A 27999-nucleotide genomic window follows, 5' to 3' on the forward strand; every position below is an offset into this window, starting at 1 on the left:
TTTCACAGACTGTTGATTCAGCAGGTGACTGGAACTTATCTGTATTTTTCATTCTTTGCACACTTCATGCCTGATTTTACCCTACCAAACTTCCTTCAAAGGGAATGGGAACTGTCTTTAGTGTTATTCACAAAAAAACCCCAAAACAAACAAACCAAAAAAAACCAACAAAATTTAATTCCAAGCTTTTGCCGGCTCTATTTATCATGAGGTCTGTAATTGTCCTCTAATTAACAAGGCAAGCAAACAATTCTGTTCATTCCTGTTCTGGTGAATGCAATCGACTGCAGGCTGTGTTAGCATTGCTGGTGCTTTTACTGAGAAATATGTGTTTGTTTGCATCTCTGTCTGTGTGTGTATCAGTAAAAAGATAAAGACATTCAGCACCAGTAAGTCTATAGGAAGTAGCAGTAGTCCAAGTGAAGTTTAATATCACAATTTGTACTTGTTTCTCATCTTAGTACTTGAGACTTGTTAAACATAATTAATCCTGTAGAAAGAGAAAGGAAAACTATCTCTGCTGTAGTGTTGTATTTCCAACATCTCGATGAGCTTGGATACATGTTTGGATCAGTGAAGAACTTCAGTCTGCTCTTGTGATGAGACTGTTAAACAAAAAAACCCCAGGTACCACAAAATTTTATTAGGGTTTGTGAGAAATTTAATATGGTATCAGCAAGGAGGCTTAATACCTCTTAAATTCGTGAGCTTGTTCCCTCAGAAGCTGCCTCTCTGTGCTCATTACCCAAGTGAGGATGTTGAGTCATGCACTGAAGAAGTAGCAGTCAAGCCAAGGGCTTCTTTGTCACTTGCTGGCTCTGTCTCTCTCTTCTCCTCCTCTTTTTGCCTTGGGACAGGATTTAGGGATGGATGAATGCTAAAGAATAATGCTTTGAACAGCAGCCTTCCCACCAGGCCTGCACTGGGAAGAGGGAACCTGTATCACTGACTCGCAGGGAAAAACACAATTGTGTTCAAAGGCGGTAAAACACAGATCTGAGAAACAGCAGAAATTGTCATGTCAGGGGTGGCTGTCACTGTGGCAGGGCAATATTTGCCTGCCTGCAGGTCACTGCTGTGAATCCTCCTGCACACTCCCAGCTTCGCATATTTCAACAGAGGGCTAACAGAGCAGCTTGCGTGTTTTCCAAATTGGTTGGTCTTACCTGCTGAAAGGTGATGGAATGTCAGAAATGTGCTCTCGAAATTTCCACATCTTCCTGAATAAATTTGTTGCAAAAGGTGGCTTTTATTACTGAAGGATATTTTTAAAGACCTTTTGAATTCTCTTTTTAATGCACCTGTGCATATGTGGAAACACATGCAATTTTGTTCTGATTTTGGGTTTCTAATGTGTTTCATAGAATCCAGGTTGTCTCTCCTCTGTCAATATTTGTGACAGGTTAATGATCAATCTCTTGACCTCATGGCTGTTCCTGGTGTACATCCAAATCTCTTTCCTGTCTTCCCCTAAAAAAAAAAAGTGAGTATAATTGCATGGTTCTGTGTAAGCTGAACTCACTCTGGATCCTGTGTTTTTGAAAACATGCTGCAGGTAGCAGAGAAGTACGCGCTGTCGAATCCTGGTAAATCATTCAGTGGGGGAAGGTAATGCCAAGAAATCCAAACTTCTGTCTTGTACCTGTGACTCCCAGGTATGTGCTGGTTGGTGCCTGGCTGGGGTTGGTGTGGATGATCTTACTTGCCCAGACCATCAGGAATTGCACAGTGGCTGCTGGAACTGCTGGGACTGCTGGAGCTCGTGGCTGGTTGTGCATCTGCCCTTGGTGCGAGAGCTGGCACAGCGGGGCCTGGGCTGTGACTGGGAGCGGCCCCTGCTCCTCTGGGGTCTGGCCCCTGCACTCCCATGCTCCCCATGGCTTTTCTGTGGGGCCTCTGGCTCAGACCCTGCACCACATCCTGGGCTGGCTCAGCCTCTGCCTGTGGGGATTCCTGCTGTGGTGACTTGGAGAAACAAGGGACACCAGGTCAAAATGAACTGGGGAGATGTTGATTTCTTTGTCCCTGCTCTTGTCCTTTTGCTTCTACTTCATCTTTGTTGCTGGCTGGTTTTGTGACAACATACTAACTTGATTCTTCTTTTCCCTCTGAAGGAAGTCAGAGTGTTCTGAATACTCACTGACATGGGGAGCAGCTCCTTACTTGCGATATTTCTCCTCCTGATGTGCTCCATCAACAGCAGCTGCCCGTTTTCATATTCAGGTAGTACTTCTGAGTTACCTTTTTAACTTGTGTTACTGTGGCAATTTCAGCATTTAAACTGAAACTACATTCCTGTTCTGAACACAAAGTCCTGTGGGTTGAAGAAACACTTCCTGAAATGCACAAGAAAAAAATAATATTTGTATATATATATATTTCCAAGAGAAATCAGCTTTTCTTAGCTTTCTACTTAGCCCGCACCCCTGCTGAAAAATATTCTCCTTGTGATATTGAACCCAAAATCATCATGATTTTTGCATGGCAAAGATTTCCAATTTGGGACACTAAAATGAGGCACTCTCAACATGTATCCTTGGACCTTGTGTTGACTGTTTTACACAAGGTTTGGAAATGGCTTCAGAGAGCTGTAAAACAGGCACGAGAGTGTGCAGGATCTCGGGGATCATTGTGGCTGCTCTTGCAGAGGAGGAAGAGCAGAGCTGCCAGTGTATCTGCACACCAGAAGGCTCACCACAGGCATCTCCTCTGTGTGCAACATCTACTTAGAGCAGGTAAATCCTCTGAGGTTACCCCAGAATACAAGGAGTGCTGAGGGGGAATTTCACTCATGAAAGACATTTCACTCATGAAAGATATTTTCTGTTAACACACAGCAGGATCTATCCAAAGCCTTTCTCCACTAAGAGTTTTTATGGGCTGTTACTAATTGCCTAGAAGTGGGAAAATTTAATATCATTCTAGAATTTCAGGCATTGCTGTAGATACTGTTCCTGCAGCTACATGGAAATGTGTGTTTTCACAGTCCATCTCCAAAACTGGGTTCTTTGTCCAAGGGTTTGATTTGCGCAGGGCATTGCCCCTTGACTTGGAAAATGGAGCACTGTTAGGTGCACTGCTACGTGGTTTTTTGTGGGCTTTGTGGGGATTACAGCCTGAGCCTTCAGCTTAGAGCATTGGTAGCAGCAGCCTCTCCATCTGCTGAGTGGGCTTTGGATACTGGGCCACACTTCTGGAGATGTAACAAAAAGGCAAAAACCTTTAGAAGCAGCAGGGGGTGTGTGGGGGGGACCTTACTGCCATATTCCCTCTTTGCATTCCTCCCTTAACTTACAGTAGTAGCTTCAGGCACCACAGGAGAAGGGCAGGTAGTTTAGTGAAGTGAAGCTGAGATGACCTAGGTAAAAGTACAGATCTGACACTTTAATATTTCTCTCAATGGAGGATTGGTGGCTGTCCTGTTGTGGCCACGGTAGCACCTGGAAAACTCTGGGTCTCCATTACCAAATACCAAACTAATGATTGCTGTGAATCAAGATGGTTGAGCAGAAAAATATAACCATCCTCCACGGAAGAAGCTGCAATACTCAGGAGTCTTGTGGAATAAAAAATTATTTCTGCACTTATCTGCAGGTCTCAGTAGTGGCTCTTTTGATTCACTGAAAGAAAGCTTAAACTACTGGTATCTTTTGCTGGAACACAGGATAATTTTATTTTCCTTTGGGCTGTTTGTGTAAATTTCCATTCCCCCTATTTATACCAGCCCACTGAATACTTGTCTGACTGTGACTGTAACAATGCTGCTGCTGCTTTGTGTTCCTGTACCAACTGTTCAGTTTTGCTCTTCTAGTGTTTATGAGAAAAGACAAAGCCCATGAGGTGCTGCAAGTCCATAAACGTGCCAACTACTTCCTAGAAGAGATTCGCCCAGGGAACCTGGAGAGAGAATGCAACGAGGAAAAGTGTTCGTTTGAGGAGGCTAAGGAGATCTTCCAGTCACAGGAGAAAACAGTGAGAAACCTGATTTTAGGAGAAATAGAGGAAAGTTAGCAGTGGGGTATAAATAATCCTTCCCGAGCCATCTGGTGTGGCTTTGGTAGGTGTGTGCCTATGGACGCTGCAGCTTGAGTCCCTTCAGGGTAGGTCACTCAAGGCACCTGTGAGATTTCACTTTGTTGAGTGCTCAGTTTGTTGTGTAAATGTTAAACACAATTCCTTGAAAGTATCTAAACCCCATATCTGTGTGAGTATCAATCCAGCAACATGACTGGGACATTTTCAGAGGTCACTTGCTTGATCAGACCCTCCAAATACAAAGGAGGGGTATCCTGCTCCCAAGGGCCTAACAGCATCCTGCTGGGAGCAGGGCTGGGGCATTCTGCCAGGGCCTTCTGCTCAGGGGTGTCACACAGAGCTCTCACAGAGGGGCCTGAGCTCTCCTGGATCCAGCCCAAGGTGCCAGGTGATGTCTCCTCAGCAGGTAGAGCAGTGCAGGGGAAGTGGCTCTTCAGAGCAAGGCAGCTGGTGCTGAGGCCTTGCATTGACACATTTTGGGGGGGGTGGTGCAGGTGATGGTGGTGCCATTTGAAACTCCTGGGCCAGGAGACACTGGCTAAAAGGTTTATGGACCTGAGCTTTCCAGTTTCATTTTGGTTCCAGGACAGCCCAGTTTGTGCACTCTAGGGCTGGTCCATGGTGCAAACAAAAGTGAGTGGCATGGTGGTGATCAGGAGATCTGCTCTGAGAGTGCATTCATGGTTCTAATCAAAATGTTAGTTTACATGGACCCTAAAAAAAAGAGTTTTCTAAATTATATCTTCAGTAATCAATATGACCGTTTATGACTGTTCTCTTCATTTGTGATTTCTTCTTGCAGATGGAATTTTGGTTCAATTACAAAGGTAGGTAAAAAAGGAATTTTTAGAAAATGTACCTCTTGTGTCCCTCTTGGGTACAAAGAATTATGTAGCAATTTAGAGCCAGGTTTCTCTTAATTCCTGGAGCTACACTCTACCTTGTTTCTTCTCCGTAGGCTTAAATCCATGTAGTACAAATCCCTGTAACAATGGTGGAGTGTGCAAAGTAAGACACTACAGTTACTTTTGCATCTGCCCCCCCGCATTTGGAGGACACAACTGTGAAACAGGTGAGTACAGGAGCAGACACACTGACATTCATTCTGAAGGAAGGATGGCATGTGGTCATCTCCCATCTGCTTTCAAGAAATGACAGGGAATTACCCCTTTTTATCACTTTAGAGGGATAACAACTCTAGTAACTCCTGCCATAGATGTCTGCACTGGAGATCAGTCATGGTGAGGCTCTTCTCTTCTATTGAGTCAATCATCAAACAAATGAGACAAAGCCTACTGTAAGCAAAAAAAAATTATTATATTTATGTTGTCATATATGAATAATGGGAAAGGAAGGAGAAAAACTGCCTTCCTTGTCAGATTTTTGATCCTCTGAAAGGCTGTATCCAGTTTGCAAACTGAGGCATGAAATAATAGCAAAAGCTAAACTAATGTGGAAACTATGAATCATAAGTAATTTTTTTCCTCCAAGTGTCAACTTTTTGTCTGTACAGTGAAACAATTAAACATGATTATTTTTAATGTAACAATGAATAAAAATCTCAGTCAGTTTCTCAGAGAATTTCCCCCCTGCCCCTAAAATGCCCTGTGCTTTAAACTTGCTTTGATATAAAAGACAGGGTATGCAGATGGATCAAAACCAGGTGTATTTAGAAATGTTTTCTTTTCTAGGCCTTTTCTTGCCCCTGGTCCACAGGTAGAAAGGCCCCGAGCTCAGCTGTGGGCTCAGGACTAAGTTGGCAAATAGCAGGAGAATAGTTTAAACAGAACAGCAAACATAAAGTCTGGTTTGCTGCAACTCAGCGTGGGTTTCTAGAACTGTAAGAGGTGGTTCCTTCTGTTTCCCTGTGAGATTCCAGCAGATGTTTTCCTACTTTCCTTGATGCAGTGGTAGCTCTGGGAGCTGCCCGGCGCCCGTGCGCAGCTGTGACCGCGCGGTGCCGGTGTTTTCCTGGCAGAAAAGTTGGAGTGCTGGTACAAGAACGGCGGCTGCTGGCAGTACTGCAGGGACGGCGACAGCGCCTTCCACGTGGTGTGTTCCTGCGCCAGGGACTACGCCCTGCACGAAGATGGGAAGAGATGCGTGCAGGCAGGTAAAGCAGGGGCGGCTCGGGTTACCTCAGGCAAGGCGCAAGTTGGCAGGCAGCGACTTCTCCTTCACTAATTGCAGAAGAGCTGCAGACGCTGCAGCTACTGCAGCTTCCACTTAGTGTATGAAAAGATCCGTCTTATTTAAAATGTTTATCTCTTTTAAATGTTAAGGTTCCTCTCTATCAGGTGTCTGTAATCCAGTGCCCCTGTGAACAGGTACTGGGTCAAGGAGCAGCAGGACAGTCAGCTCTGGGTCTGTTCCTTCTGCATCCACACGGGCTAAACAGTGTCATGATGCTGAAGTGCCGAGGGGACAGGCCGGGGGCTTTAAAACTGGCTGTTAAGGCAGGAAGGGAGCGCTGAGTTTGCGTTCTGTCCTGAAGAGGGCCCTGGGCAGGCTGCTGCTGGCTGATGCCAGTGACTCAGAAAAGGCACAGCCGCGGGCCCGTTTCCGGGCAATGAGCTCTGCAAACCTCAGTCGGGTGCTGGCCAATGGGCTGTTGAACATCACGCTGTCAGAGTTGTTCCTGGGCTCTTACTGGAAGGTTGAGTCCTATCCTTGGAAAAGCTGCGTTGAGTTCAACATGACACCACATACCCTAAGCTCAAGGCTGTTTCTGTCATTCCTCCCTCCAGCACCGTTTCCCTGTGGCCTGATCAAAGCCAGGTGGGCTCTGGAGGAACAGCGGCTGGGGCCGAAATGGCTCCGCAGCGGCCAATGGGAGCACAGGGATGTCGTGCCCAAGTGGAATGGGAACACAGAGGGCATGGTTAGGCAGACAGAGCTGGAACACAGTGATGTTGGGGTAAAGGAGACTTTAAAGGATGCTTTTGGACAGAGCGTGTGCACAAAGGGTGACACTGGACAAACGGGGATGGCAGATGTTTTCAGCTGGAACAAGACACAGGTGGGCTCTGTGACCCAGAAACCACTGTGGGACAGTGCCGTGGGGCAAGAGCTGGATGTCTCTAAGCACTACGAGGCAGTGGAGGAGACCGCCAGGCCTGGTAGGCCCAGGGGAGCCCTGGCTGCCCAGGGTGAGCCGACCCAGGGTCCTGCAGGGCAGAACAAGACCACAGCACCTGCGGCCAGATGGGAAGGAACAGCGGGAAATACTACGGAGCAAAACCAGCAAGGGGAGGGCTCTGGCCAGAACGGAACAGGAGCTGTTCAGCATGGGAATGAGGGGCTGCATCAGAGCAGTGACGGGGGAGATGTTTTGGACACGCCTCAGCCCGCCCCTCAGCCCTCCCAGGCAAACATCGGCTCTACCTGGGAGCAGTATGACTCCAGAGTAACGGGAGGAACACTGTGTCATCGTGGACATTGCCCCTGGCAGGTAATACTTTCCTTCCAGTCTCACCATAAAACACCACACCTAAATGCTTGTTTACTTTATCATCACTGGGTCCATCAGGAGGAGCGGAGTTCATCAAGCCATTATAAAGTTGTTTGTTTCAGGTCAAGAGCAATGGAACCACAGGTATTTCTCAGTCCTCTGCAGGGCTTTTTGATGATAGGGACCTTAAATACCTTTATCATTCTTCCCCTATCTTGCTTTTGGATTGGAATGTTAATACCCTCTCTCTTAAGTCAGTCACATCTTCTGTGCTCTCATTCAGGTTGTGTCTGCATGTCCTTGGGGAAAAGCCAGGCTTTGCCTCCTTTTGGAAGGCTGGTACTTTTCACAAGTCAGGTTCCATGGCCAGCTGAGATTCCTTAGAGCTGTTCACAGGTGTTACAGTAAGGGAGGTAAAACTGAGGCCTCAAAGGTGAAGGCAAGTGCATGTGGCAAACAGGGATAACTGAAGTGTTTGTTTCCATTGTCTTGTTTTGGATTTTAAATCATGGTTTGGGGCATTTTTTGTGCATGTCCTTATTTGTTGCTAATTTTCACTCTATTGTCTCTGGTCGGTGTCCTACTGCTGGGTGGGGGTTTGTGCACAGAAATTCTGATCTAAAAAACCCTCATGTTACCATCAGTCTCTTTTACTGCTGTCATACAAGTGGATTTCCCAATTCCACAAGTCAGGAGGTATTTACAGGTAGAAAAATCAGAGGTGGACAAGTGAAAATGTCACTATTAGCCAATTTTAGGGGTTTCCACCATGTTATAGCCTGATTCTGAGTAGTTATATGGGAATGTAGTTTGAATGCTGCCCAACCTATACATTTTCTTCTTGAAATGAAGTGTTACCATCATGGAAGTTTCAAGTTTTCATTACAGCAGGCAATTTGTAACTTAATTTTGTGTATATATATATATATATTTTCTTGAGTTTAACACATTAATTTACAGGTCTAGAGAGTTTAATTGAGGAGATGCTGAGGCACTGATGGAGCTTATAACTTTGAACAGACAAGACGGACATCAAACACAGAGCAGCATGTTTTAACTTCTCCATTTGCTACTGTGTAGATGATTACAAATTTGATGAACAGAGTCCCAGTGAACTACACCTTGCAGTTCTGTTCCTAGCCCCCAAAACTTTTCAAACCACATGAAACAAAATCTCAGTCATACATGTTCCTTCAGAAGAATGCCAGCCACTGCAACAGGCAATCGATTTGAGTTTGTCAAGCTTAGTTCCTTATCATACTCTGCTCCCTTGTTCCAGGAGTGCAATCATTTTATTACTGTTCTCACCCCACCTGTGCTTGGTCTGCTGGTGGGGTCGTTCCCACCAGCCGTGTCCCTTACCCAGGGTCAGGCCTGCAGCCGACCATGTGTGCAAGAGCCTGGCCCCGCCCTGGTGCCGGGTTCTGCCTCTCCCCTCCCGCAGGTGCTGCTCCGGAACAGCCGGAACGTCGGGTTCTGCGGCGGGAGCCTCATCAGCCGGCGCTGGGTGCTCACGGCTGCGCACTGCCTAGACCTCGTCAGCCCCCAGCACGTCACCCTGGGTGAGCAAGGGGCACCTCTGACTGCAGCTGGGCCTTGTGTGACACAGAAGGCAGGGCTGAGACAGGCCCAGCCTCTCTGGGATTTAGAGAACACATCATGGCCTTGGCACCATGCAAGGGCTGAAGGGCTGCAGCTGGTCCCTTTTGTTTCCACTGAGAACCTGAGAGCATAAAGCACAGACCCATTCTGGCAAACTCACTGTGCACATCTCAGGGACACTTCAGGGTGAAGAGTTTCTGCAGGTGACAGTCTGCACTCAAGGCCATTTGGGGTTTCAGTCAGCCTTAAGATTAGCTTCCTCCTGTGCTGCCTCTTCCACTAAGCCTGTAACTGCGTCAGAGCATAAAGCTCCTCTCGCCAGCTCCAGCCACAGGAACTGGACCCTTTGCAGTGGGAATGCTGCAAACACAATTTGTGCTTAAACCCTTGCAGAGAGGGAGCAGTGGGAGGAGCAAACAGTGTTCCAGCACTGGGCACGTGACAGGAAACAGTTCTCCAGCCTTAGATCCAGCTGCAGCTTAATGGTCATGTCATGTTCCTGAGGGGAAAACATGGAAGTTTAGACACAACAGTGCTTATTAAAAATAACTGACAGTATTTATGGGAAATAAATAATCTCTGTTAGTGTGTCAGCATCCAGGCTCCAGCTCTGTCCTGCCTCTAAAGGGCACCTGGACAGTTTGGACTCAGGATCACAGCTACAGCATCAGAAATCAGTGTCACAAGCAGGATTTGGTTTGGGCTGTCCCACCTTGGAACAAAAGATAAAAGCATTATAACCCCCTATCCTTCCTGTTCCCTGTGACAGTATCACCGAGGCTGTTCAGTTTGCTTAATGGTTTAACTTGTCCTGAGTGCAGGAGACTTTGACAAATACCAGAGAGAGTTCAAGGAACAGAAGATCGCTGTGGAACGGAGCTGGACGCACCCACATTACAATTCCAACAACTACAACGGTGACATTGCCCTGCTCTACTTGAGCAGTGCTGCTGTTTTGAATGAGTACGTGATTCCCATCTGCCTGCCCAGCCCTAACCTGGCTGCACTGCTCTCCGAAGAGGGGAGAGTGGGGATGGTTAGTGGCTGGGGAGCCACACACGACAGGGGCTCCACCCTGCGCTTCCTCATGAAGGTGCGGCTGCCCATCGTGGGCCTGGAGCGCTGCCAGCAGGCCATGGACAGGCTCCTCACCGACAGCATGTTCTGTGCAGGGCACAGCACGGCCACGGCCGATGCCTGCAAGGGGGACAGCGGGGGGCCCTTCACTGTGTCCCACCGCAACACCTGGTTCCTCCTGGGCATTGTCAGCTGGGGCGAGGGCTGTGCTGAGCAAGGGAAATACGGCGTATACACCAGAGTATCCAACTACATCCCTTGGATCAAAGAGGTGGTTGAAAGTGTAGCAGATTCAGAAGACTTTACAATTGACTTTTCTTAATACCACCTCTATGAACGGAGCAATTCTGTTATTACAATGTTTCAGCCTATGACACTATGCTTGCTCCCATCCTTAATGGTGTAAAATCAACTTAGCCTCAAAGAAGTTTTGAAAAGCATAAATTGCTAAGTATTGCTGAGTAAAGTCCTTGTGTATAATAAAGAACTATCTGCAAGTAACAAAGGAGGAGATAACTTTTCTTAATGTGAATTTGGAAGATTTGTTTTAGAGAAAGCAAGCACTTTCTATGCCTCAAGCCTACCTGTGTTACCACAGCCAGGCCCACAGCCCTGTGTGAATTCAGTGCTCACTGAATGAAGTGCAGTTGTGCTAATGGTGTCCGTCAGAAGGCAGTGCTCAACATAGGGAGGGAGCTCCAAAGTTCTGGCACAAAGTACAACCTCAAATACAAATCAGTTTACTAAAATTACAGATGTTTTCCAGTACAAAAACCAGTGGCTGTATGGAATTGTGTATAAACTGAGCAGGAACCTTCTGCAGGAGGATAAAAGGATTTTGTCATAGAATTCTGAAGAGTTGATCTTTGTGTTTCATGTCAAAAGTTTTGATTTTGTGACCCTTTCTAACAGTTGACTATGACATTATGATTACAAACCCTCAGAACTTGTGAAAGTCCATTCTTACTGTTCCACAACAGAATCTTTGTTTTCATCAGAGAACAAGCAGTGCTATTACAATTAATTTTGGCTGGAAGAATTTGCATTAGGCATTGCACAAGACCAACCAGGTTCAGTACTTCAGGGAAATGTCTCAGAAGTAGTCCCCAGCACCCCCCCTAACTACAGGACCAGATTGTAGCATAAGACCTACAAAAAAAGTTGGGAGATGAAAAAAGAATCCATTCTAACCCTTGAACCTTCCGGCCAGACTCTGGCTCTGAACAGCTCTACACAGTTCACAGGGTTGCATCTGCCACTATGGCAGTAAAGAATGTCCTGGCTTTCAAGAAATGAATTAAAAAAAAAAAAAAACCAAACCCTAAACCCCTGAAGGGCTCAGCACACTAAAAACACACACCTGACATGGTTACTGCATTATATGCATACCTGGGGAAAACAGGAACAGAGCTCTTTAGTGCCCCAGCCAGCACAGGTGTCCTCCTTCAGTTCTCGCTTCAAGCTGGTGTCCCAGCACACAGCTCTATGTTACTGTCACTCCCTCCACTCTCACAGGGACAAATTTAACATGTGACCCTCCACACACTTGCAATCTCTCCATGACTGGTCCCAGCAGTAACTCAGCCAACACCAGGATCCCCAGAATTACAGACTACTCATTACAGCAAACAGGCTCTGCTCCTCTGGCACAAAGATGACTTCTTTACTGAAGAAATACCAACTGCCAATTACCTGTGCAAAAGAGTCCTCTTCTTGGAGGCAAGCTCAGCAAAGACAGCCATTTTCAGAGGTAGAGGCAAAGAAGCCACAGTACCAGATGTTACTCTGTTGTCATTCTGTAGCAGCAGGAACAAAGAAACAGCATTATCCCCCCTTACAAAAGAACGTTCTCCTTCCCACTGGTAAAATAAACTTTTGCAAAATTACTGGTAAGCTACAGCAACATTTTACCTAGAAGCTGCTGGAACTTTAAGTGGTCAATCTGCTGGCTTTCTCCTGAACTTTACATTAGTCTTCATGAAAAGAAAATCTTTTGCATGGTCAGTATTTCTAAATCAAAAGCAATAGATGCAGATCTCCAAAGATGTAACAACTGATTAATAAAGCAATGAATAAAAAGGACACAGGTGAACAAAAAGTCAACCCCTCAGTTCTTCCACATTCCAGGTGGTCTGTGCATACCTTCTTCTGAGCAATAAACAGGCAGTCCCCTCCCAAAAAAACCCAGAAGATGTTTTATTTTTTAAAGTGTTGCAATACAACAAATACATGATCTGTACACAGGACACAACAGGGCCAGTTTAAATACAATCAGGAGAAAGGAGTCCCCATATTCACAGTCCTTGGACAACATCTTCTACCAGAACCTGAACCAACAATTTAAGGATTCACTTATAAAACAAACCAAAAAACCAAACCCACCCCAAACAAGTTAAAAAATTTAAAGGTCTCCAAAGAGTCTGTGGGTGTATTGTCTTACAGCAGAGCTCATGGGGCATTCTGTGAAGGGTCACAATGGCATCTTATTGCCCTCAATGCTGATTTTCACTGCATGGGCCGATCTGCTTTTTTTCCTGATATCTGTGAATTTCCGCATCTGTTTGTCCAGTCGACTCACCCCTTTCTTAGAGGTCCCCTGGAACTTAAAAATAAAACTAATAATTACCACTGAAAAAAAGCAGACGCCCCAGAGGTCCAAGGCAAGCGGCGCATGCGAGGCTGCACCCGGGCAAGGAGCTGGGGAGCCCCTAGGCCCAGCTGGTCTGTCTTTTCTCTTCCCAGAGGGGGAAAATGCTTCCTGCAGTATCTGCAGGGCCCAGGCAGAGGCAGTGGCACTCACAGCCATCACAGTGCAGGGTCAATCACTGTGTAGCTGGATACAGTTTGGAAGTTTGGTATCTATTGGCTGGAGCTCTGTCAGAACCACAGTGCACCAGTGTCAGCCCTCTAGGGCTTCCTGCAGGAGAGTTACACACGGATACACTGTGACTGACACATCAATTCTACACTGCCATTTATTTTAAAAGTCAAGGATTAGTATTTAGAAAGCAAGGGATTACTGGACAAAGGCAGTGTAGGGGGTAGCAAAAAGAAATGCCTAAGCAGACTATACAAGCTATTAGAAGTTATTGCATTTCATCTCTGTATTTGAACTGCAAATGAAAACCAGGTGGCGCAACAGTTACTCCGCACAGATTAATACAGTGATGCTGTGCTGACACACCACTGAAGACAAACAGCAAGGACCTTCCAAGCCATAGCCAGTGCTTCCTAGAAGGCAATTTTCCTTAACGGGACAACAGAAACAGTAAGTGATGGAAACATGACACCTTTAAGTTTGGGAGAAAACAGTGATATCCAGAACATGCTACTTAGTATCTGAAAAACACATCCATTAGAAACCTGTTCCCATGGCTAAGGAAGGTGCTCCTGACGCGCTTTTAAATAAGCTTTATTCATAAAACTATTCACTATTCATTGAAATTATAGCTAAAATTTCACAGTGATGTTTAAGAAAATATATTTTAAAAATCAAATAAATATGACGCTTGAACTCAACAGTTATCTATGACTTGTGCTCACCTCTTCCTGTCACTGTTAGCTTGTGGCAGCCCTGCTCACAGCACTGAAATGCAGACCAGGAATTGTGAAAACAATTCCCAGACTGATGCATGTTCTCCCAACGCACACTCACAGCAGAGGACTCCTCTCCCCCTGGTCTCAACTCTGTACCTCCCATCAACCACCCTCATCTCACATCATTCTACTTCCTTGAACGAGCAGGTGTGAAAACACCTCACTGTGCCCCAGTCAGAGGTCAGCGGCAGACGCTGGCATGCAGTGACATGAGGTCCTGTACCAAGGGCTAAGAATTCCCGTATGTCGCTTCAGGTGAACCTGGAAAACCTAATTGTATCAGAACAGCATTCAAAACCACAGGTGGTGCAAAGCTGGTTTTGAGCACAGGTATTTTCACTGAACTCCTGTCATTCGGATACCCTGAAGCTGTGCAGGCAGGAGCCATGGCAGATGTTACGTGCTAGAGCCTGTTTAGTCCTGTACAAGTTCCCTTGTAGGTCACAGTACAGACACGAGAGAATTCAAGGAGAGTTTTCCAGGTTTAAGTTAGGGTGTACACACTCCTGTCCTGCATGTGCAAACTGCCAACAGCTGGAGCACATGCACTGTTCACACCTCCCTCGAGGGATACCTCTCCAACTTGGGAAGGCAGTGGTATGGCTACAGGGGCATCCTGTTGCCTTCAATGCTGAACTTGATGGCCCGATGCACTTTGCTGAGTCGTTTCTGTTCAGCAAACCGTCTCTTGTGCTTTTCCAAGCGACTAATACCTCTCTTAATAGTCCCGGGCTAGAAACAACATCTCAATTAATGGACAGAAGGAGAGAGAACAGCAGACAGCACAGCAATTGTTACTTCTTCCATTTACACATATTCTACCACATATACCCCTTTTAAATGAAACTGTATGAGTAATGGATGAACACATAAAGCAACACAAAGGCCTCCACTGAAGCTGTTCATGTTTACCAAAACCTCAAAGGTTTCCCAAACTGGAACATTACCAGAACATGATACAAAAGCTGGGAGAGGTATAAAAACATCATTGCAGCGACACAAGGACTGAACTGCAGCTTGAGCTCAAAATGCTTTAAAAGCAAGAGGCCTGTAAATCAGATTCTCACCTGAGAGAGAAATTCTAGAAAAGTTAACTCAAAAATCTCTCTTTGGTCAGAGAAGATGTTTTCCTGTGAAAACACGTGATGAGCTTAGAGCAGCCTACTTATCAGAGAATTTACTGTTGATGCTCACTAGAGGAGGCCCTTAAAAGAACTACCCTCCTGTACAGTAACCAGGCTTAGGAACAATCACCAGGACACTGCCAGTGCTTACCCTGGAGGACTCCATCTCCACGTTCCACTTGGGCCTGACCACGTAGTCTTTGTTGGAGGGCATTGGCACCCTCGCACGGGCACAGAAACCAGGGTCCCCGGGCCTGAGAGCCCTATGGAAAAAAAGGATGTGACTGTAATGGACAAATCTTATCCAGAAAGAAGTAAAGCCACACAGTGTGCTCTCCTCTGAAACACACTGCATACCACTGCCTCTAAAACCTCTACACAAGTTCCGTAGTGGTAGTGCCACCAAAATACTTTACTCAATTTATTTAAAAGGAAAAAAAAAAAAATTCCAACCTACTTTTCCTCTCCTGTCAACACTTTCTCCAGGTCTCTGCGGGGAGTCTGACCACCAGAGCTGCAAGAAAAGTAAGTATTTATAGGCATCTATACAAAGAGAAAGAAATTTTAAAAGACAATCAAGTGCGTTAAAAGAAAGAGGCTGTAACTCACTACCCTTTTATTTCCTGTAGTATTTACACACCACTTTGTTTCTCTTGATGGAGTCTTAGAAAGAAGGATTTCCTGTTTCGGCCTGCTACTCCTACCTGCTCAATTTCCTTCGATGAGGCATCTGTTCCAAATCTCGCTGTTCCCTCTCTTCTCTGGTCATGCCTTTGTAGTTTGAGGTAAGGCCAAAGATGGGTCGAGACCATTCATCTATTAAAAAAATAATTAGTTAACAAAGACCAGGCCTTTGTTTCTCTCAAACCACACTGGTGATAAAGTACAGCTTTGAAAGTTTGTGGCTAGTATTTACGCTTCCTTTAACCAAATGATTTTTGAGCCCTTAGTATTTAATGGAAAAGTAGCCTTGTTAATAGAAACAAGAGCTTTCATCTCCAAAGCCTCTGTTGCCTGCTCTTTTAGGATGTCTCCAAGCTCTCAGAATACTCAGTGTCAGTTGTCCTGCACACCACAGGAATGCTATTTTAGAAATACGCAGGAAAGTCCCTAAAGAACCTAAGTTTATCATCAGTCTGCAGCCATTCTGGATGGAATGCACTCCACATGGAGTACAGCTGGTTGAGTAGTAAACATTCAGTCAGCCAAGTTCTCTCTAAAGTCCACGGAATAAATAGTCGTCTGGCAGCACCTTCCTGCCTTTGCAGCATATACACAAGATCTGGACAATGAGCCAAGAGAGAAGCGGGACAAAACAAATGCCACCCTCTGGTTTAGGATAAGAATGAAACAGGTGCATGCAGTAGTTAATGTAACAGTGTTTGTTAAGAGCTCTATGAAGTGATGGAACAGATCAGTGAGGTTCCTACATTGCAGAATCTATTCTACAGACAACAGAAGTGCATCAGAAACTGATGCAGAAGTTCCATTCCCCATCAGTGGAATCTCAGGCAGGCAGGTTTACGTACTGATCAGCTTCCCAGCCATGTCCTTGTTCGGTCTCGACTCCTTGGGGTGTTTGTACAGGTACATCACAGCCCGTCCAATGCCACTGTGCTTCAGGGTCTCTTGGCTCACACTGGGCAGCTGCAGAGTAAAGGAAAGTCAGAAAATAGCAATAAATGATGTCTGAATATTAATGGTGTTGCTGAACTTTGCAAAAAGACCAAAACTCACCTTTCACTTAAATATCCTTGGAAAAATTAATGTTTTTCATTGCCCCACTAGGAACTGTTTAAAGTATCAAACACCTAAACCTAGAAATTTGCCATAACATTCTTAGGTTTATACACAAAATTAAGTAGCTTTCTAGAACTTTTTGCTCCGAATGCTCTTTAGCTTGTATTACCCCAAAACTGTGCTACTGCCTTCAAACCATTCATTCTACAAAGATAAAAACTTACGTGGCAAAGACACTCAAGCAATCAGCTTAGCTACAGACACTGAAAGCCTACACTGAGTGTGAGGGGCCTTCCCACGCACTGCACATTTTAACAGACTGGAAAAGAGAAGGGACCACAAGGGAAGAAAATTCAGGGATGCACAGCAAATAACTCTTCACTTAAATCTGCATATAAACCTGAAACAGGCAGGCAGGGCCAAATCATCTAAATTGTTTTACACCTGTTGTGCAGGTTGCTTTCCTTGTGTGTTTCCCTGCACAGCCCATTGGCAACAGCTGCAGTTCATTTATCACCCAACATTTCCCTAAAGTGCATGACTGTAAAACCATGGAAGCCACTAATCAAATATGGTTAAAAGTCAGTTCCAAACCTCTTGCAGGATCTTCAGAAGCTCCTCCCTTATCTTTAGTGCTGGCAGACTTCGGTCTGGAAGAGGAGAAAGCCACTCTTTGATGGCAGACATAACACCACTGTCGATGAAAGTTTCTTTGAGATCCTGCCTAAAAGGTTTAAAGAGAAGCCCTGAAGTCATGTAATACAGCAAAATCTTAAGATGTGATGTTCCTTCAGGAAAATAGTGCATTTGAGTTTGTTTCATGTTAAATTAAGAGGGAAAATTATGTATAATTTTAGGTTTTTGAGGTCACCTAGCTTCAGCATTTACCTGGAATAAAAAGAAAGTGTTTGACTCCATACTCAGTACAGCTGTAGTGTAACTCCATGAAATCTTAAAAATTCTTACTATTCCCCAAACTTACAGTTAACTGAAAGAATGACAACTCACTTTTTAAGATGCATAACTACAGTTGGTAGCAAAGTTAACTTCTTTAGTGCTGGTTTCTTTTGTGTATTCAGCTGACGATCCTCCTGTAAAGAGTTGAAGAATGAGCACAAATTAATGAAAGAAAGAAATCAGCAACTCTCATTCTTTGCAACACTTACAAGAATAAGACTAGTCTATTAAACTAGAAGTGCAACTTTGGAGGGATTACACTAACTTTATCTCCTGCCCCACCATCCCACAGCTCACAAACAATTATGCAATAATTTCTCTGAAAAAAGGGTCATCACTTTAGTTAATATTTCCCACAAAAGCATCACATTAGGAGAGTGCCCCTAAATTTACAATTTTTTTCCACTTCATGACTTAGATTGACTACAATAAGTGGAGGTCCTCTATGCTGTGCACAGGTAACTCAACACTTTGTTAGTAAAGCCTCACCTAAAAAGCAGAAAAAGCTAACCAGAACAGTGGGAAGGGAGAACATGTATTTTCACCTCTGCAATTTCAAAATTACTTTAATCCAAGGCCTGATTGTCACTATCTGTTCAGTACTTGTCTCCCATATCAAAAACACCCACTGCAATTAACAGATTTCTGTCCAGATGTGGTAATTCCTTTCCACTCATCCTAATCCACTGAAGGCTCTTTCTGTGCAGTGTTTGTTTTATTGCAAGGGGGAAGATTCTTCTACTGCATCTCTTCCCTCTTCCTGCCCCCAAATTCCGAACTTTACCACCTCACTCAAAACATCTGGCTGTCATTTTGTCCAAGAAAGGCTTTCCTGTCAAGCCCAATGAAGTTTCAGTTGCCTTCCAGATTGCTTTCTCACTCTCCCCATCTTTCTGAACTCATTATCCTTCTGATCTCATTCTCAAGAAGATATTTTTTTGTTTTTACTGTTTGTAAAGCTCCTCTTTCTAAAATCCTGTATATCCCTCAATTGGTTCTAATGCATTTTGCTGTGCTGTTTATTAATTTGATTGCTACTCCAACAAAACAGAAGACATCTGACAAAAGGCAAGATCCCAATAAACCTTCCACAGCAACATATTAGAACATTTCTCCTTGAAAAACACGGGCTGCCAAGACAGAATGTCCTATGAAGAACACAGGCTGCCAAGACAGGATGTCCCATGAATCTGTTCCTCTGACATCGTTACCAGCACTGTCATTCAAACAATTTGGAAAAGGGCTCTTCTCAGGAACAAATACCAAAGTATGACGCATGCCAGTAACAGTATAATGGAATTAAAGCACATTCCCTTTCTCAGTATTTAATATACTTCTAGGCAGTTTATAGAGCACCTATATATCCTTTTTGATATAAGTTGATCTCAGCTGATCAAAGTTTAGCAATTTAGCTAATTTTAATTTTTAAAATGTGTATTTTATCAAAATTTCAACAGAATAAATATTTAAATTGTTATATAGACATTAGAAGCTTTCCATAGTGTACAGATTACTCCTGCTGAATACAAGCCAGATTTTTGTATCTTTTTCATCACAAGATTTGCCCATAGAAGGGAACTGAATTTTAAGGTATCTTTGGAACCTGGAAAACTCACCTCAGCAGCTTCATTCATCTTCACAATCATGGCACTGACCACATCATCTGCGTCACTGATGAAAGTTCCCCCGTCACGGTTCCGCCTGCGCTTGCCGCTCATGCTCTTCTTCCGCTGCAGCATCATGTCAAAATCTGACATGAAGTCCATGCTGAAACACAACCACAGCATTTGCTGATGGTCCTTGGTAGGAAATAATTGTGTTTCTGTAGTGTACAAACACTGTCTCAAGGTCCCTGTGAGATAATTAGTTATTCTCAGTATGCAAAATGCAAAACTACCGAAGGACTCCAATGGCTCCCAGAGGCCCTCAGACCTCGCTGTAATACCCAACATGTGCACACCTGTAATATCCAGGGTCCACAATGCCATTTCACCAAAATCTGGCATTAAGAAAGGAATACACAACCCACTGACTTACTGCTTCCCTCTTTTGATGTTATCATCAGAGTCCGATTCATCTGCTGTCTCCTTCGTGTCTCCGCCACCTTTTTCTTCCTCCAAATCCTCCTGGTTAAAACCCTGATGGGCAAAGACAGTACAAATCAGTGTATGGATCAGGACTGAGCATCTATGCAGGTACCTGACACTAAAAAAGCTTCAGGTAAGTCTTCAGAGGATCTAGCAAGATGAACAGTCTTTTTAATTCCCCCTGTGACTACTGTCACACCAACTCTCCCAAAAGATGAGCTGTAAATGTTATTTAACCCAAAGACTGCTCCCCAGTGAGTCTGGCAGATACAAAACTGACCTGATGCAGCATATACATTCTCTTCAGATCTAGCAAGTGAGCAGGAAACATCCAGAATAATACTTACCGTAAATTCCTCCTCTTCCTCATCACCAGATTCTCCAAATATATCTGCGATCAGGTTCCTGTGAAGGTAACAGCAACATTTATCTATTTGGACTGCAACAATGAGATGTGTCTTTTCTGCAAAATCTCTAATGTGAGAAGATCCCCTTTTCATTCTGTCTCCTACTACTGACCTTCCTCTTCATGCCACCAATGAAGGTAGACAGTCATTCACTGGTTGGGATTTATCCATTTTCTATTCACCATCACTCCCACAGTCTTCAACCCCAAAATAATTCATATTCTTTCACACTTACTCTTGTTCATTTCCAGATTCACTGTCACTGCCAAACAGATCTTTCTCTTTTTTCTTCCCAGCATTCTCTTTTCCTTCTTCGTCCTCCTCCTCACTATCAGACACAACATTTTTCTTCCTTTTGTCAGATTTCTCTGAAGCAGCGTCACTATCTGATTCTTCAACATCAGAAAGGATTCGTACCTTTTTTGCAGCTGCCAGCAGAAAAGAGCATTACTACTTGTCCCAGTAACAGAGGGGACAACTGTTACTCTCAAACTATTCTCTGTCTAGTCTTCCTACACCAGACCATTGCCATTTCTTAAAAAGCATATCCACTTTATTAAATCAGCAACTGGAGCTTCCATACATGTCTATCCATAAAAAAATTGTAATTTTAAATCTCTCACCCCCAGTATATGAAAAAAAACTGACAGGAAAAAACTACTGGAGAAACAGCAATGAAGTAGATAAATAACAAACTATCATGTCAACAGATGCCAGTAAGATCCCTGCAGTCTTCTGTTAGTCTGAGTTAGACCTACTTATTACTCAGAAGTATTAGATACACATTCACACAGCAAAGCAGTTAGAACAGCCACTACAATTGCAATTCTGCTCCAAAACCAAATCTGATTTATGGTTTCTCACTTAGATGTTTTATTCACATAAAAGCAACAATTTAACTTTCACACCACTGCCTGTCACAGCAGGTTTTCACAGTATAGTTTCTTACGTGTTTTCTCACTGTCATCCTCACTGTCAGAAAGGATGGCTGTTTTCCTCTTCACCGTCTTTTCTTCCTCTTTCTCATCTTCCTCACTGTCCGATATTTTATGTCTCTTAGGGGCTTCATCTTCACTGTCAGAGCCCTGAAATCCTTTCCTTACATGTTCATTATCTGAATGATGAGAGTCATTCTGCACGTCTTCCTTCCTGTCCTCCCCATCGCTATCTTCAGACTCTATCTGCTTGTGTCTGGAGACATCCTCACTCTCTGAGTCACTGGCTGGCTGCTTCTGGAGCTCTTCACTCTCGGAGTCACTGCCTGGCTGCTTCTGGAGCTCCTCGCTCTCAGAGTCACTGGCTGGCTGCTTGTGTGACTCCTCATTTTCAAAATCACTGCTGTGATCCCTCGGAGGTTCTCCATTGTCAGAGTCACTCGCTCGATGATTTAAGGCCTCTTCATTTTCAGAGTCACTTAAATGCCGGTTTGGATGGTCCTCAGTATCAGAATCACTGTCTTTCCCTCCATGCGTTGCTTCATTTTCTGAATCACTTACATTGTGATTTGGGGGCTCCTCATTATCTGAGTCACTGTCTTTTTGCCTTGGGATATCTTCATTTTCAGAGTCTGTCATATGAGGCTCTCCTACTTGCCTGTCATCTTCTCCATCACTGTGTTCATTCTGAAACAGAAAAAAAATCTCAGGCAACTAAGCAAAAACACCTTAAAAAGTAAAGAAAAAATGTTCTGAATTTTTGCTTGTCCTTCCTGCAATCTGATTATCCAAGGAGCTGCAAACTGAAATAATTTCTACGTAGAAATAATTAGACAATTTACATCAAAAGACTATCTAATACTTTATACTAAGAAAAGTATTAAGAGATCAATGGAAGTATGTCCATCCTGCAGCTCCATGGTATTTTGAAAATGGTAACAGAACTCACAGAACACTTTAAGCATGTCTAAGAAGGGTCCAGTTGCTCAAGGGTAAAGGCTTAGTACTTTTATTTTAATAGGTCAGGCCTTCAAAGTGGCTTAGGTGACATACCCAGTAATAAAGCAAGAAAGAGTATCTTGCATCTATCATTTTATTTTCCTGAAAATCTCAAAGAGATGTTTTCTCTGTGAAATACATCTTACTGAAACAGCACAAGCATTACTCTCCAAGTGAAGCTAGCGCCTGTTTCTTTGTCCAGGAAACCTATTTAAGAACAAGTCAAGACAAAAAGCCTACCAAAAACCAGGAACTAAGTTTTAGTCAGACCTTTCAGAGTATTATTGTTAACAAGTTTTGTGTTTCTATGCACCAGAAGAGTTTCAACACTTCGCTCCCCTATGCTGACAGCTCCCGTGCTCATCCACACACCCAAGATAACCCATGCACAAATACACCCACCTGACAACTTTAGAACTGAAACAATCCTTTGACTTTTCTACACAGTAAAAAATACTGAGCCATACGCTCCATTTTAGAACCTCTCACAAGCCATCTTGCTAAATATAATTACTTACAGCATCATATTTTATCTTTCCAACATCTAATTTCTACTTGGGAAAAAAATTTCAATTGCATTTACCCGAGAATACGAAATTAGATTCTTGAACACTCGCTCCATTAACTCAGCTCTCACAGCTACTCTCACCATAATCCTGTTTTCAGCAGAAAACAACACTGCACAAGGAACTTCTGCATACTCAACTCAAAGCCTCAGCCAGGCTTACCTCAGTCATTTTGTCTCAGCTATAAACTTTTTCTACTTCCAAACTGAGTATTGTCCTAGGGGATGCTTTAAGACCTATATGTGCTGGAGTTTCCAAATCTCTCTTTTCTGCAATTTAATTTCCTTGGAAACAGACATTCTATCTATTTTTATTTTCTGTAGTCATTCTACTCCCACATTCAGAGCCATGAAAAAATCATAGGTGTAGCTATCCTACACCTACAACAAAAAATACTATTAATCTTTAAAATGCATGATGCAGGAAGAATTTTAAATAAAATTAATTTCAATTGCTTTTAGGAACTACTTCCTTCATAATTATTCTAAGTGGCAAAGAGCACTGCTTTTTAAGACTTTGGACTTTATATGTTTATTCCCTTGGCTAGCACTTGATAAAGATCTTCTAAATTACTGCAGAATGACTAACAAAGTTACTGAACAACGAAAAAAACCCAAGGACTATGCAATTTTAAAACATGCACTTTAAATACTACTTCACTATTTCCATGCTGCTTAATCCTAATTACAAACAGCTGATGTGACAATCTGAGTTGTTTTCTCTCTGCTGCTTGCTCCTGTCTCTACAGCGATGCATCTTTTGAATCTTTTGTATCCAGTAGTTCTCGTTTCTCCTCACAGAAAGGAAACATGGTTCTGTTAAAACCTGAATCTGGAATTTTAAACAATATGAATATTAGGAAGTGACAGAATTGAGGATGTACACTCAACTGCTCTCAGCTTGTTACTTACTATTTTTTTCCCCTACCAAAAAATCACTTTGATTGCCATCTCCTAGTATGTCCCACATAAACCAATCACAGGTGCATGTGACAAATCTTCCCTGAGTGTAATACTTAAGATTAAAGAAAACTGCAGCTGCAAACAGAACAGAAAGCAGATTCCACAGCAGTTACAGGTAAGGTCATTGAGAAACACTGAAATGAAATTGGTATCTACAGTAACAAAAATTATTTAATCCTTGTTTTTCTACCATTTTATTTTTTGTAGGTTTGTCTGTCTTCTCTCAATGTCAGACGGTGAATGCTGAATAGTACTGATAATTATGCCAGCAGTAATAAAGGATCTTCCTAAATGAACCCAAGGAAATTAATTAAAATACTACTCTTTAAGATATTAGGATCATCACCTTCCCAGCTTCCAGTTTAGAAATTCTTTGGTGAACAAACAAATTTAAGAACCAACTAGAATCAGTAATGAGCCTCAATATTTCTAAGATCAGAAGTGTGGCTGCAAGTTATATATGCACCTGTTCAGAATTAATCACTAAATTACAAAGAACTTCTTATGCAAAAGCTTGGTGAGAGGACACTATAATTATAGAGCATTATTACTGCAGATTATTACAAGATTCCAAACCTTTACTCTGTTATTGCAAACTGACAATCACTCCTGAGAATGAAGATGTTTGGGGAGGGAGAGCAGACACACAGCTGGCAGGCTCGCCCAGCGCTCAGAGCAGCTCAACTGCTGCAGTGTGACCACCTGGAGAAGCAGCACCGAGGTAGCAGAGGTGTCCCTGCACACTCTGGGCACACAGCACCACCTGCTCCAGCCCGGTGTGGGAGGCTAGGCCAGGCAGCAGCACTGTGTCAGTGAGCGCAGCAGCGCCCCACAGCCCCCACCCAGCACCACGGAGCACCTTCTGCAGCAGAGCTGAGACCCTGCACGGGCCGGAGCTGCCCACAGCGGGAAAGACTTCTGCATACAATTAATGAATCCACATGTTTTGGAATGTAATTGATATAAAAAGTGTACCAACTTCACAGTAAAATGACTAAACACTGTTGGATTAAGTTTGATAGTCTTCGCCACCCCTTTTAAACTGTATTAGTTCATCTCTAAAAAAGTGTTTTCAAAGAAATTAAGTATGTAATTTTTGACTTTTCTAGTTTCCCTTTTCCAAATACTTAACTGAAAGATCAGACATTCTCAAAACCAAGTAGGTCTCAGGTAATTGCTACTGCATTTTTCTCTAATTCCTTTGCTTTCTTTTCTTCCTCCTCTTTATCTATAAACATTTTAATTGAGATGTCCTTAACTTTTTTTTTTAAATGAAAGAGCTCTATAACATGAGGCTTTAGTACAGTATAAAATAAAGAATACATCAAAATCAAATTTACAGTGTTACACTTCTATGTAAAAATTTCAGCTACCAAGCAGTTTATTGGATCAACATGCAGCCACTTTTAAGAGCTACTTCTTTGATAATTTAGTAACTTCAACAAAATGGAACCCATCCACTACAATCTCATGAAAGATGAGTGTTAAACTAAGACCTACATAACCATCATGGGCAGATCAGCAAGTTCCTCCTTTTTTCAGAAGTGTCACATATTGGTGCTTGCTAACAGTCACAGTCTAACCAGAACTCAATTCATGAAACAGCAGCAACTTGGTGGAAGTGTAAGAACTAAGTTATTACAGATTTCCCTATGACCCTGACTTGGACAAACACTGTAAACATGATTTCAGATTCATTACTGTACTAAAACTAATTCTAATTGTCTAAAGCAGAATCAGTAAGGACATCAAGGAGAACATTTATAGATAAAGTGGGATTGGGGGAAGGAAAGCCAGAAAAGAATTGTGGAGAAGAAAAACCCACATACCTGAGACCTACATAAGTAATTCCTCAGGATTCCCCTTTTCTTTAAAGTTAAGAACCTGAAAGAAAAGTTTGAAATTTTAAAACTTTAGTTCTTTACATCTGCGTTCTAAATTAGAGACAAAATAGTAATTAAATAGACTTAACTGATTAGGCTGTCTCAAAGGTTTTATTACCTTTGAGTGTCATTTCTCCCACATACTCCTAAAGATGAAGAAAATAAGACGAGAGAATATTTAGAGTAAATAATAAGACAAATGACTGAAAGCTACTCCTTTCAGAGATGGCTGCTCCACATTGCCTTTTGAGTGCAAAGTGAACTCAATGCAGGGCAAGAAAAATTAAGACTTCATAGCAAAACAAAATATTCAGATTTTGATTTGAGCTGAATCAAATAAAGCATTAAGACTTGACGGTTCACATTTAGTATTGGTCAGAAAGGTGGCTTAGCTTGGCTCTTTTCTTTTAATTGACTTTCTGAAGTATTTTATCTATAGAGGAATATTCACCTGCCACCACAGAACAAAGCCCTTAAAATATTGCAGCACATGAAGAGGACCAGTAAACAATGATAACTGGTACTTTCTGCTTACCTAAATCTGAAGAAGACATGCTGCAGATGTAAACAACAGTCAACTTCCTTGTCACAGTAAGTAAAAGTAAAATCTCAGAGAAGCATAGAAAAGTAAGAGCCAATGATTAAGCCTTTGTACATGGCAGAAAAAGTTTAATATTATTGTAGCAGCACCATGACTCTTCACATACTCATCACACTTTTCTTTCATTAAAACAGAAGTACTAAATCCCTCCTGACAGATAGTTATGTTTCCCAGGCTGAGAAATATGTTTCCTGCCACACTGAATTTGTAATTGTCACAACAGGAGACGCTGCCTCACACCAAATCTATTTCTTCCCTTGTACTTATCAACACCTTTCAAAAAAAGTAAATTCCAAATGTGCTTTACAGGTAAGTTCAAATACATGGGAAGAACTTTCACTTTATACTAATACAAAATCTTCATCCAGTTTCTAACTCTGAGGGAAGTATGAATTCAATAAAGGCGGGGAAAAAAAAGAAGAAAAAAAAAAGGATTGCAAGTTATGCCACAATGGAGTCAAGCCTTCTCCCACATCAGCCTATGTCACATTTTAAGCAATTTCTAAAATGTGTAACACTGAAAACCCAGCCAGAGTAAATCCTGATCTTTACATAAAATACGCACACCACTATGAAATGGCTTTGATTACAGTTTTTATGAGTATCAAAAAGTTCTCTGTAACTTTGCTGGCTAGAAGACCTGAGTTCACAGGCCAGAATTACTCCATCCGACTAAGACCTGATATAACTCTATTGTGAGTCACAAACAATTCTTAAAAATTAACTCTTAACTTCCAAACTGTCCTAGAAGTCTAAAGGGAGCCTTCTCTTTTATCACAATTTCTTCTCAGCCCAAAAAGTCAATCCACAAATGAAGTCCAGATACAATCCTGGACCAAAGCCTTTCCATGCTGAATGTTTCTCCAAATGGGAACCACTTCAGAGGAAGAACAGGTCCCATTTAGAAACCTTAACCTGCTCCACATGCACACCTGCTCCTTTATGAATTACAAGGTGAAAACCAGCATAAGGCAGACTCAAGAGTCAGTGCCCCCATCTGACATGGAAGCTGGGAGAGCATTTATTCTCTGGCAAGGAAATCTACACCTCCAAAGCATGTAGTTTTACATCACTGCGCAGAATTTCAGGTGCAACTTCGAATTCCTCATAATCCATTGCTTAGAGTTTCAAACTCCAAAATTTTATCTTTGTGAAATCGAAGGTAATCGAGTACAGCTTATTCAGGTTCAGAACAATGTGTGCTATCATAACAATTAAGAAGAAAATCAAAACCCTAGCCAACATACTTGTCAAGAGACTATCGATGCATTTTTATGGAAGTAAAGTTTTCCCCGATAAGACCCTTAAGAAGAACTGAATAAATACGTATGCCTCGGTTATGAGAGAATGCCACTTTAAACAACAACAAAAAAGAGTTCAGAGAAGAGTAAACTTTATCTAGATAAAGCTCCCGTAGTACCTCTGAATGGTGCCCTACACTTCCATTCTCGGATCCAGAATGCTGCTCGTTTCCTTCATCTTCCACATCAGATCCTGAGTCTCGCTCGTCTTGCACCGGAGTAGCTCCTCCATCATCTATCCCGAGGTTAAAAAAAGAAAGTAAAACTCAGCGTTTAAAGGAACCGCACAGGAACCGGGCGGGCTCCCGCTCTAACGGGGCAGGAAAACGGGGCTGTCCGAACAAAGCACCCCAGACACCCCCGGAGAGCGCACAAAACCGCCTACACCATGCGGGCAGCGACTGATGCACTGCCCACACACCGGACTATTGAAGGAATTAACGCCGTGCTGCCCTCAGGCCAAGGCCCGCCCGCTGTCCCCCGGAACCCGCGCGCCCCGCCGTGACCGATGCCTTCCCCGGAGGGTCCCGCGCCCCGCGCCGCTACCTGACTGCTCCCCGCCGTAATAGTGGGTGTCCATGCCGCGCCCCGCGGTGGCGGCGGGCGCTGCCCCGGGCGCTCCCTCAGCGCGGGCCCGGCCCCGCCGCCTCGCACAGGAACAAGATGGCGCCTCCC

The 27999-nt window shown here is 43.3% G+C and overlaps 2 protein-coding genes across 14 annotated transcripts; one reads left to right on the forward strand and one right to left on the reverse strand.

Moving 5' to 3' along the window:
- Window positions 1–160: 160 nt before the first annotated feature.
- Window positions 161–27991, reverse strand: IWS1 (interacts with SUPT6H, CTD assembly factor 1). 8 transcript variants are annotated; one of them, XM_019280608.3, is made up of 17 exons: window positions 27871–27980; window positions 27444–27559; window positions 25512–25568; window positions 25369–25423; window positions 21027–21699; window positions 20313–20505; window positions 20018–20075; window positions 19621–19721; window positions 19200–19350; window positions 17635–17717; window positions 17221–17350; window positions 16416–16533; window positions 15591–15702; window positions 15344–15400; window positions 15038–15149; window positions 11858–11961; window positions 161–2336 (listed from the first exon to the last, which is right to left on the reverse strand). In XM_019280608.3, exons 5-17 carry the CDS (start codon window positions 21649–21651, stop codon window positions 2288–2290), a joined length of 1893 nt encoding a protein of 630 aa, XP_019136153.2. In that variant the 5' UTR covers window positions 21652–21699; window positions 25369–25423; window positions 25512–25568; window positions 27444–27559; window positions 27871–27980; the 3' UTR covers window positions 161–2287. The 8 variants fall into 8 exon arrangements, with proteins under 8 accessions (XP_019136153.2, XP_019136155.2, XP_010388896.2 ...); XM_019280610.3 differs by lacking the exon at window positions 27871–27980 and having other exon boundaries at window positions 25541–25568; window positions 27444–27531; XM_010390594.4 differs by lacking the exons at window positions 25369–25423; window positions 25512–25568 and having other exon boundaries at window positions 27871–27991.
- LOC104683672 (coagulation factor IX-like) lies at window positions 2123–11479 on the forward strand. 6 transcript variants are annotated; one of them, XM_039556861.1, is made up of 9 exons: window positions 2209–2223; window positions 2567–2735; window positions 3812–3972; window positions 4838–4862; window positions 4994–5107; window positions 5944–6144; window positions 6783–7486; window positions 8931–9048; window positions 9910–11479. In XM_039556861.1, the coding sequence occupies exons 3-9, from the start codon at window positions 3817–3819 to the stop codon at window positions 10485–10487; spliced, it is 1896 nt and encodes a 631-aa protein (XP_039412795.1). In that variant the 5' UTR covers window positions 2209–2223; window positions 2567–2735; window positions 3812–3816; the 3' UTR covers window positions 10488–11479. The 6 variants fall into 6 exon arrangements, with proteins under 6 accessions (XP_019136156.2, XP_010388893.2, XP_039412795.1 ...); XM_019280611.3 differs by lacking the exon at window positions 2567–2735 and having other exon boundaries at window positions 2123–2223; XM_010390591.4 differs by lacking the exon at window positions 2567–2735 and having other exon boundaries at window positions 2123–2223; window positions 6014–6148.
- Window positions 27992–27999: the final 8 nt, after the last annotated feature.

The sequence above is a fragment of the Corvus cornix genome, chromosome 9, assembly GCF_000738735.6.
Source record: "Corvus cornix cornix isolate S_Up_H32 chromosome 9, ASM73873v5, whole genome shotgun sequence".
Classification (NCBI taxonomy): Eukaryota; Metazoa; Chordata; class Aves; order Passeriformes; family Corvidae; genus Corvus; species Corvus cornix.